A 10,568-nucleotide genomic window follows, 5' to 3' on the forward strand; every position below is an offset into this window, starting at 1 on the left:
TGCCATCCAAAATACTTGACATGTAAGAATTCTTAATACTAATTTATTTGTATTTAATTTTAGTACCACTTCGTCTATATCAACAAATTCAGCTAATGTTAGTCTGTTATCAGAGAGAGTAGATGAAACCAGTAGTGAAGAACCAGAGATACCTTCTTTCTATTTTAAAAAGCCAAGGAAGAGTTTGTATTTTTTGGTTGATATCTCTGTATTAATAACTGAAATATACCTGCTTTTATAATATTATTACAGATGCTGCAACAAATAGAATCAGTGACTTTGACAAGGAAATTTTATCGTATCTTAAAGAAAACAAGCCCCTCGATGGTACTGATGGATTTTTGCTTCAGGTTGGCGAGATTATGCGTACTATACCAGTTGGATCTAGGTTAGAAGTACAGATTGGAGTTCTGTTTCTTCTTAATGAAATAAAAAGATACCTTTAATTATTAATTGGCTAGTACTAAGATCTCGGGACTAAATGATATGTGAAAAATGAGAAAATGTACTTGACTGTGATTTGATGTGTTTGACTAATTATATATAGTACAAAAGTACGTACCTGATATCAATAAGAATAAGTACTTACAAAGAAATAAACACTTAATATAATCTTGTTTGTGTACATTTTTATTTTATATTTACAAAATTTAGATGTATATTCTCTATTTTGTCTATTCTTAATGAACTAAAAATAACAATTGATAGCTTTCTGCCATTGAAACGCCACTGCTCCTTCGTTCATGAAATAGTTAACGAAACGATCTCTTATATTAATTGCTGTCTTATATGCTGCTCTTTTACTCAGATGTGTAACTGATCTCTGAAATTCCGAAGTCTCTTGAACATCAGCTGGTATATTCATATCATTATATCGTTCATTGGACATGATTAAATAATTTTGCAAGCAAAGCACAGGCTTTCACTGACTCTAGCAATGAAGGCAATGAAATTTCTGTACATTTTCTGAAGAGACGCCAGGTACTTCTCATTTCTCCAAAATCACACTCTACTATTCTTCTTGCTCTGGATTACCTATAATTAACCACTTTTTTCTCTATGTCCAAGTTTGAACTACTGGGATATGGTGTCAAGAGATTCTCACTCAAGCCAAACCTTCATCACTAAAAACATGAAAGGCAACTTGCTAACACCTGGAAGCAGTGGCTATGGATATGGGACCTTCAATTTTTTTGTGCCAGTAATTTGCCAAACTGACTATCACCAAATACCCCACCATCACTTTGACTGCCAGTAGCCCCAATGTCTACAGCAATGAATTTCTTATGAGCATCAGCTACAGCCTGGAGATGAATGCTGTGGCGACCCTTGTAATCATAAAAATATGAGCTGCTGTGGGGAGGAGCCTACAAAGTCTTTGTTTAATTTTCTACGTATAAAAAATAAATACAAATATAAAAGTATAATTACCTCCAGAGTTATCAATTTACTGTCTATGCAACTCATACAGTGTGGAAAGTTCCACTCAGAATCAAACTCTGTGGAAATTTTTCCCCAGACATTTTCAATAAATTTTGATGGGAAAACAATAGGAGTCAAGCAATCCCATATTTCTTTGCAAGTTTTTTCAATAAATTTTAATTTTGATACTGAGGAAGGACTTACTCTAAACAACAATGCTAGAGAAGTGATGCAATCACCAGTTGCTAGATATCGTGAAGTGGATTTGCAGACGAATTGTGGCTGATTTTGGAGCCCGAACAGCAAATTTTTTTGATATCTTTGGTCCCACTAAAGACAAAATATCATCTAACATTTCTGGTGTCATCCGAAAGAAATTATAATATCCTTTTCTGTCATACAGTCTCAAAGTGACAATGTGATTATCGCTAACTCCTTGAGCTATTCTATTGAATTTTTTATAAACTTCAGAAACCCAAACTCGCTTTATTTTCTTTTTATTTGTTTTATTATGCAACATCGCTCTATAAATTGCATACGATCTTTTTAATTCACCCTCTATTAATTCTTTATCATTCCAAATACTTTTTCTCTTCTTGAGTAAAAATATTATGATGTGTTTGAGGTTAGACGATGTAACTGGCATGTTTTTAAATGAAATACTTTTTTTCACAAAAAAAAATTATGTCTACTAGATTATCATTTGATCTTTAAGTTGGTGGATAAAGTATTTTACAGATTTTAAATTTGAATTATATCGCCAACGAGCTTTGGCTGGAATTCTCCAGATTGCAGGTTTCCTATGTACAGGCACCCTGACATGGCACAGGTTCAACGTATATATTTCGGGATTATCACGGATGAGCTAATCCGCGGTGCTCGAGGATGACGGAGGTACGTACCAGGTCACGAAAAGGTAAGTCAGGTCATATAAAACTATGGCTTTATTATAGTACAAGAAACTGATGATTAACTGAATTATGAAAAATAGAATTCGCTGGTCAAGTATTGGCACCAACTTTGAGTTACATAGTCATGTACATACAAAAATAATTAAGAATTATACAGCATTCGTTACAAACTTAAAATACGCTTTCAATGGATATGAAAGTCAATAAATATTATTAAAAATGCGTTTGTTATGTTACACTCTTATTTTATTTAATTTTTTTCTATATTTAGTTGAGAAAGTTAATAGAATATAAGTAATTGATTCATGTACTAGATATTTTTTTTGATATGGTACATGTAGTTCGCTAGAATTGTAAGAATATTTTGATTTGTGTTTGACAGTAAGTTAATAATGGAAAAAGGTCCGTATTTTACAAATTTTCTCAAGTCTTTCATCATGTAAATTCTTGGTTCTTCAAAAATTTCGCATTGCCAGAAGATGTGTTCAATATTGTCATCACTTTTGTTGCACTCACATCTATTATCATTACCAATATGAAATCTAGAGAGATCACAGTTAAGTGACGTGTGTCCACTTCTTATCCTATTAAAAGTTACAATAGCTTTCCTTGGGAGGCCAAGGTCACAGTACCTAGGTTTTTTTTTCTTATGGTTGTGATAAAATTTAAAGAATTCGTTTCCTTTAAGTTCAAATGATTTAGATAGAAGCAGATTGTTCTCGATCAGGCAATTATTTCGAATTTTAGGTATGAGGTCAGTAAATGGAATTGTCAAGTTTATAAATGTGCCATTACGTGCAGCATTTTTTGCCAAAAGATCAGCTTCATCATTGCCTCGTACCTATTCCCAAGTGGGAAGGTATCCAGTTTAATTTGAAGTCTTTCTTAAGAGAAGTAACTGATGATATGAGCTTTTTTAACTGGACTATAAGTTGAGATTCAGCTTTGAGTCCAAATATGTTGTTTAAGAAAGTTAGAACACTGAGGGAGTCTGTAAAAATTTGAAAGTGGTTTTTGTTCGAAGAAATTATTTGCTCGAAGACTTGGATGAGAGCTAAACATTCTGCAGAGAACATTGAAGCGGAGTCAGGTAGCTTAAAAGCTGAGATAAAGTCCTTATTTTCTGACCAGGTGGCAAATCCAGTGCAAGAGTTGTGTTCCGTAGAGATTTTAGAGCTGTCGATGTAAATGAAATAGTAGATTACGACACTAGGCCAGAAAGTTGGAGTTTATGGCTGCGAGGTTATGACGGCCGAGGCGAAGCCGAGGCCGTCATAAGTCGCATGCCACCGACTCAAACTGTCCGGCCGAGTATCGTATAGTACTTTTCTCCCTCCCCTAGCTGAAAGTACGTTTTTAATTAGTAATATCTGTACATACAGCATATGTTGATATGCATAGGTATTAAGGATGTATGCGTAACCAGTGTGAGCTTATGAGCTGACAGCTCGTTGCTCGATTATGCTTGCTGCTGCGCTGCCGTGCATGTGTGTGTTGACGCCCGCCGACCCTGCGTTGGCCAAGCCGAAGGCAAGGCCTTGCAGGTCAGGAGCGGGCGTCAAAAAGCACATGCACAAGTTAACAAAATAAAAAATGAAGTCATAAGAATAGACACAAAATCATATACAACTTGCGGACCCTGATTATCGGTCCCTAGATAAAATAGACGTTCTGCTAGGAGAATCTGTTCACGCCTACATAATTCAAAATTCAATTCGACGAGGCTCCCTTGATCAACCCATCGCCTCAGCCTCTCGGATCAGATGGTTATTATCAGGACCTGTTTCCTTCATACTAGAGAGTGTCCCTTCCTTCAAGAAAGCGAGCCACTTGATCACCGTGCCTGAAGAAATCGCAGTGATGCACGATTCCAGGGGCCCTCATCTCGATGAAGTTATGCAACGATTTTGGCTGGTCGAGGAACCTCTCTCCAAGCCAGAACTGAAGGGAGACGATCTTTGTTGTGAGGAGCATTTTAATCTCACGCACTCTCGATCCCCTGACGGCCGTTTCTTGGTCAAACTTCCGTTAAAGGGCAAAACTGTTGACACTCTTTCGCTTCGAGAGGGCTCATACAAAACTGCGCTCTCCATGTTTCGTCAACAGGAGAAAAGATTCGGGAACGATCCTTGCTTGCTTGAGTTTTATAAGTCCTTCATGTCTGAATATATAGCTCTCGGCCACATGCATGAGGTATTGCACTTTAGATTGGCAAAGTGCTTTCTCCCTCATCATGGGGTCTTAAGGACCAAGTACTCTTCACCTAAGCTTAGAGTCATCTTCAATGGCTCAGCCAAAAGCAGAAATGGATTTTCCTTGACCTCCTTATTCCACACCGGCCCAAATCTCATGTTAAATCTTTTCGAGTTGATCATCGATTGGCGTTTTTACAGATTCGTCTTTACCGCCGATGTGGAGAAGACGTTTTGGCAAATCCCGGTCCACGAAGACGACCAAGCCTTTTAGGCAATCCTTTGGAGATCTGACACCTCTTCTTAGCTTAAAACATACTTTCTGACGACAGTCACGTATGGTCTTGCGTGTTCCCCTTTCTTGGCAACTCGCGTCTTGCGTCAACTGGCCTTCGAGCATGCTGAATCTCATCCCCGGGCCTCAAAGATCCTACGCGAGGAAACCTACGTAGATGATTGTTTGTCAGGCGGTCATTAAGTGGAGGAAATCTTGGTCAAATATGAGGAGCTCGGTAAACTGACGCGGATTGGTGGATTTCCTCTGCTCAAATGGTCTTCTAATTTGCCGCAGGCTCTTGAGAGCATCCCTATAGCTCATCGTGTTGATCAACCGAAGATCCTGGAGACAAACGGAGAGTCTATATCTGTCCTTGGACTGTCTTGGAATCCCAAATCCGATGAATTTGCATTCAAATTCACGATCAATAAACTCCCCAGGTTTTGGACCAAACGGAGCTTGTTCTCTCAAGCTGCTCGGTACTACGATCCTTTGAGCTGGTTTTCGCTGATTATCATAGTTCCCAAAATGTTGCTACAGTCACTGTGGTTGCTTAAGATAGCGTGGGACACGCCGCTTCCAGCCCCTGTTGTTGAAACCTGGGTGAAGTGACTGAATAAGATACCTGAGCTTGATCAGGTGAGAGTCCTTCGATGGAACCATTTTTCTGGTGCTCAGCTGGAAATCCGTGGCTTTGCCGACGCCTCTAAGTCAGCCTACGCCGCTGTCGTTTACACCCGTCTCCTCAACAGCAGCGATGTACACGTGTCGCTCCAAGTAGCCAAGACCCGAGTTGCCCCCCTAAAGGTATTGAGCATTCCTCGACTTGAGTTGTGCGCTGCTCATCTGCTTGCAAAAAACGTCAAAACATTTTGCAGATACTTGCCATTGTAACGGAGCTCTTGTCCACTTGTGGACAGACTCCCTGAACGTTCTTCACTGGCTTAACGCTCCACCATCATCTAGACAAAACCCTGCTGATCTGGCCTCTCGAGGCATTATGCCCAGTTAATTCATCGCCAAACGGATCTGGTTCCACGGTCCAGATATCTTACATGAAACTGACCCTTAGTACCTTGAGCTCAAGGTTAAAGTTATTGAGCCACTGCCCTCGTTCAATCTAGTTTCAAGTTGCTCGGAAGAAAGGCCTGGCTCTTTTTTTTTTTTTAAATCCTTCTTGGTCGTTGTTCACGTTGGCTTTGACTTTTGCGAGCAGCGGCTTACGTCATGCGTTTTGCCTTTCGGTGTCACGAGAGTCTGAGAAAGTCATCCTGACCACTCACTATACAGTCCGCAGATCTAGAATTTCTTCGTCATGATCCATTTATTCAGGTTTCTTCACCAAGCTTGACAACTGATGAGTTAGACACCGCTTCCTTGTTTTTAGTTTTTGATCATCAACGGCGCAATTTTACGCCTGATATCGCAGTTATTAAATGCAACATCGACATTCCAATTGGTCAACAAGAATTTCTTCCCGCCTCAAGCCGATTACGAAAGCTAACTCCCTTTCTTTCTGACGGGTTGTTACGAGTTGGAGGTAGATTAAGCAACGCTTTGCTCGATTCTGACGCCAAACACCCTCTGATTTTTTTTGGCAGAGACCCTCTAACCTTGTTTCTTATTCAACGATATCATCTCATTTCTCTTGACGGTGGTACACAATTAACCTTGAGCACTCTTCGTCGGAAGTACTGGATTACAAACGGTCGACAGATCGTAAGCTCCGTATTGGCTCACTGCTTGACCTGTCGCCGATATGCTGCTTGACCACAGACTCAGCTGATGGCTGATCTCCCGAGAGCCCGGGTGACTCCTTTACCGGCATTCCAAAAGACAGGGGTCGATTATGCCAGGCGCTTTCCCATTCGTCTGGCAAAGCATCGCGGGATAGGCATCCTCAAGGGTTACGTTGCTGTATTTGTCTGCATGGCTACCAGAGCTGTATATCAGGAGGTCGTCGAAGATTACACTGCCGATTCCTTTATTGCGGCTTTCCAACAGTTTACATCTAGACGAGGTCAATGCACTGATCTATACAGTGATCGGGGCATTAATTTTGTGGGAGCCGACCGAGAACTAAACGCAATGTTAAGGGATAGGCACAAGAACGCGCCCTTCGCTTATGCTCTCTGTGTTCTGGGCACACAGTGGCACTTTAACCCCCCTTCCGCCCCCCACTACGGTGGTCTGTAAGAGGCTGCAGTGAAATCGACGAAATTCCGTCTAAAAAGAGTCATCGGAGAACAGATTCTCACGTTCATCGGATTCTCCACATGGTTGTGTCGGATTGAGTCGTGTTTGAATTTAAGACCCCTGGCGCCCTTGACTGACAATCCCACGGATCTGAGTCCCCTTACGCCTTCTCACTTCTTGATGTTTAAGCCCTCCTATTCGATACCAGAGTCGGACCTGACTTCTAGACATATATCACCCCCGGACCGGTGGAAGCTAATGTTCCAAGCTGTCCAGTGTTTTTGGCGTAGGTGGTCAGCGGAGTACCTAAACTCCCTCCAAACTCGAGAGAAGTGGGTTTCCCTCCGAAGGTCGTTAGAAATAGGAGATCTTGTTTTGATTAAGGATGAGCCCACTCCCCCCGGCAAGTGGCCCCTTGCGAGAATCGAACACATTTTCAGGGACCTAAAACGCTGGTGTGAGTCGTAAGGGTTAAAACTCAGAATATTCAATTAACTAGGGCACTACATAGGTTTAATTAGTTACTAAGAGGTACCATTATTGTACTTGCGGCTTTACCTCAGCATCTTTCGTTATTTTATGTCTTGTTTTTTTTTTGCGATTTCGATTAATTAGAATTTAGTTTTATTGTTTAATTAATGACAAGAGTGAGTACATTTGAACCTGACTAAAAACGGGAACTATCTTTGTTTTCCTTCTCCCTTCTCCGGCGCTACAACTGTACCTATAGTTTTTTTTTATTGTAAGTGGAAGCGCCGCACGGTATTTTTATGTAATACGTACTATTATTTTCAATTGATTCTATTATTTACTAACTTGCTTGTGAGAGTTTGCTAAAGATTTTCATTCATTTTTTTTGTTATTTTGATGTTCGTTCGTTTCCCCTTCTGTACATCAACTCGGGGAGCATGTATGACATCAAGCACTTGATGCCACGTATGTGTGAGTGTATCAGAGGCTACTCGAGCTGAGTGTTTCACGCGTGCAGTGTGCCTGAAGCAAATGCGTCGCACTAGAGAGAGAGTGGACTGTGCTCCGATCCTCGCGTTGTTGCGGCCAGTCAGCGTTGAACATCAAGCGCGAGAGCCAGACGTTGTCACGCTGAGCTTCTCCATCACTTCTGTAACAAGACTGCGTGCAAGAATAAAAATAAAGTTAATCCGAATCTACCTTGCTGCATTTAAGTGTCTTGTTTTTGTGCATAACGATACCCACCCTTCTCCCCTCAACGTTCAGTGCATCATCTTCGCAAGAACGCCGTCCCTCAGGCATTGATAGCGAACATATGCCAATTGAGATTTTTGTCTAGATACACTCCCAAAAATTTGACATTGCTTGCTGGTAGAAGTTCTAGGTTGTTGATTTTGATAAAATAGTTTTCAGTGTTGAAATTAGTTTTGCTGAAAATCATGAATGTACACTTCTTCGGAGCAATTTTTAGGCCTTTCTTCCAAAGGAAAGAAATGATTTTGTTTATTTCTGAGTTAATTAGCCTAATGGAGTCCATAATGTTATCCAAAGATGTGTAAATGACTTCGTTGTTCAATAAGTTAGTCAATTTGTTCAGTATGGAGTTAATTTTATTAATGTACAGGGCGTATAAAATTGGGCTAAGGGTCAAGCTTTGCTGAAGTCTTTTGTTTGCAAAGAATTTTTCTTTTCTTGCTTAGTTGAGAGGAATAAGACAACGGTCATATATTCAATTTTTGACAACGAGAATAAAGTTTCTAGGAAGATGTAAATCAATTAGATCTTGGATTACAATATCTGGTAAAACGTTATCAAAGGCACCTTTGAAATCAATAAATAGTGCAACAAGGTTTTTGTTTTGATATAAACTTTTGTGGATATCCGTAGTGAGTTTGGTTAAGTCATGCATACAGGACCTGCCTTTGCGAAATCCATTTTGAGATTCTCTTAAAATGTTTTCTGATTCAAGATATCAGGTGAACCTGCCACTGATTATTTTTTCAAAGATTTTTAAGAAACAAGAGGCCATGGCAATGGGCCTGGCTTTGTTATTTGGTTTAGGAATGAAAGAGATTAGGTAGTTTTGCCAGGAATTAGGAAATATGTTTTGATTGTATGAATCATTAAAAATGTCTAAGAGTGCCTGTTTGTATGATTCTGGTAGGCAGTAGATAATCTTGTAAGTAGTAATTCTGTCGTAACCTGAAGAAGAATCTAATTTTGCAGAGTTTAGAGCAAGATTGAATTCTTCGCAGGAAAGAGGTTTGGAAAGTATGTGATCTGGGTTTTCTTGGTCACCTTTAAAAGTAGAGAAGTCCACAGGTTTCGTGAAAGGCTTAGGAGTGCATAATGCGTCAAGACAGTCTTCCGTTTCTTCCAGGAAAGTTTTGTTGCCCGTGGTTTTGGAAGGGTGGTTAAAGCCATTTTTAAAGCATTTCACTTTGTGCCAGACATCTGTGATTTTAGTTTTGCTGTTAATTCAAGTACAAAATTTTTTGAAGGAGTCTTTTTTTTCTCTCTAAGAGTTTTTTTTGTTTCTGCAATAATCTTTTTATGATTTATGAAAAAGTTTAATTCACACCTGTGTTGTATTTATTTAAAACTGGCTTTCCTGATTCTGATGACTCTGTTGCATCTTCCATCCACCAAATGGGTTGTTTGATTCCTCTTTTGGGCTTATGTGGGAAAGGGTTTTGGAAGTTATTTGGTTCTTCATAACAGTAGTTAAGAGATTTTTGAATACTACTGTGGAGGCAGTCAGTAAGGGTTTTATATATCTGCAGAACGTCACTATTAATGTAATTAAGAGAAAAGAAAATATAATTGTTTTCTTCCAATTCAAGATAGAGTTTATCTTAGTTTAGTTTCTTCAGATTATATCGGTGATCAGTTTTAGGGATGTAGTCTGGTTCAACATTAATTGAGATTTCAATAGGGTAATGGTCACTGCCCCAGGGATCATCCAGAACAGACTATTCCGAGGTGGATGCAAGATTCATAGATACGAAGGAAAGATTATACTTGAGTAAGTAATACCGTGTTTGTTTGAGGTAAAACGGGTCGAACTACCATCGTTTAGAAGAAAGAGATATTCGTTATAAATGTTATCGAAGATCAAATTTCCATTGATACAGCTGTTGGAGCTGCCCCACAGAGGGTGGTAAGAGTTGAAGTCTCCAACAAGAGTGAAGAAGTCTAAATTTTTTATGACGTCAGATAGTTCCGACCAGGCTTCTATAGTGATATTGTATTGATGTTTGGGGCGTCGATAGCATGCAATGATTGTGAAGGGACCTGAGTTGGTGTCTATAGCAATAGAGCCTAGTTCGAGGTAATCATAAAGTATTTTCAAGCTACTTCTGGACATTTTTTTTTTTTTTTTTTATTTTATAACAAAGAGTGAGTAGAATAATTAAGTAGGTATATACGTATAGTTTTTTTTGTTTTTTAGAACGAAGTTCTTTATGTCGTATGTTTGGGGGGCTGAAATTTTAAAAACGACAGATTTTTTATGAAACGGAAGTCGCTTACCGGAAGTTTCTTCCTCCTAATTTATTTAATTTCTCCCCTTACCCCGTCACCCTCACCATCAGTCCCCTA

At 39.5% G+C, this 10,568-nt stretch overlaps 1 protein-coding gene and 1 pseudogene across 1 annotated transcript; one reads left to right on the forward strand and one right to left on the reverse strand.

Moving 5' to 3' along the window:
* Positions 1-1,184: 1,184 nt before the first annotated feature.
* On the reverse strand, positions 1,185-1,942 carry LOC149374836 (uncharacterized; annotated as a pseudogene).
* Positions 1,943-6,587: 4,645 nt separating this feature from the next.
* Positions 6,588-7,466, forward strand: LOC149374837 (uncharacterized). The gene is made up of 2 exons (XM_089590663.1): positions 6,588-6,994; positions 7,115-7,466. The coding sequence occupies exons 1-2, from the start codon at positions 6,588-6,590 to the stop codon at positions 7,464-7,466; spliced, it is 759 nt and encodes a 252-aa protein (XP_089446789.1).
* The last annotated feature ends 3,102 nt before the right edge of the window (positions 7,467-10,568 follow it).

The sequence above is a fragment of the Copidosoma floridanum genome, unplaced genomic scaffold (assembly GCF_036245765.1).
Source record: "Copidosoma floridanum isolate Cflo_tuat_1 unplaced genomic scaffold, Cflo_Japanese_pri ptg000013l, whole genome shotgun sequence".
Classification (NCBI taxonomy): domain Eukaryota; kingdom Metazoa; phylum Arthropoda; class Insecta; order Hymenoptera; family Encyrtidae; genus Copidosoma; species Copidosoma floridanum.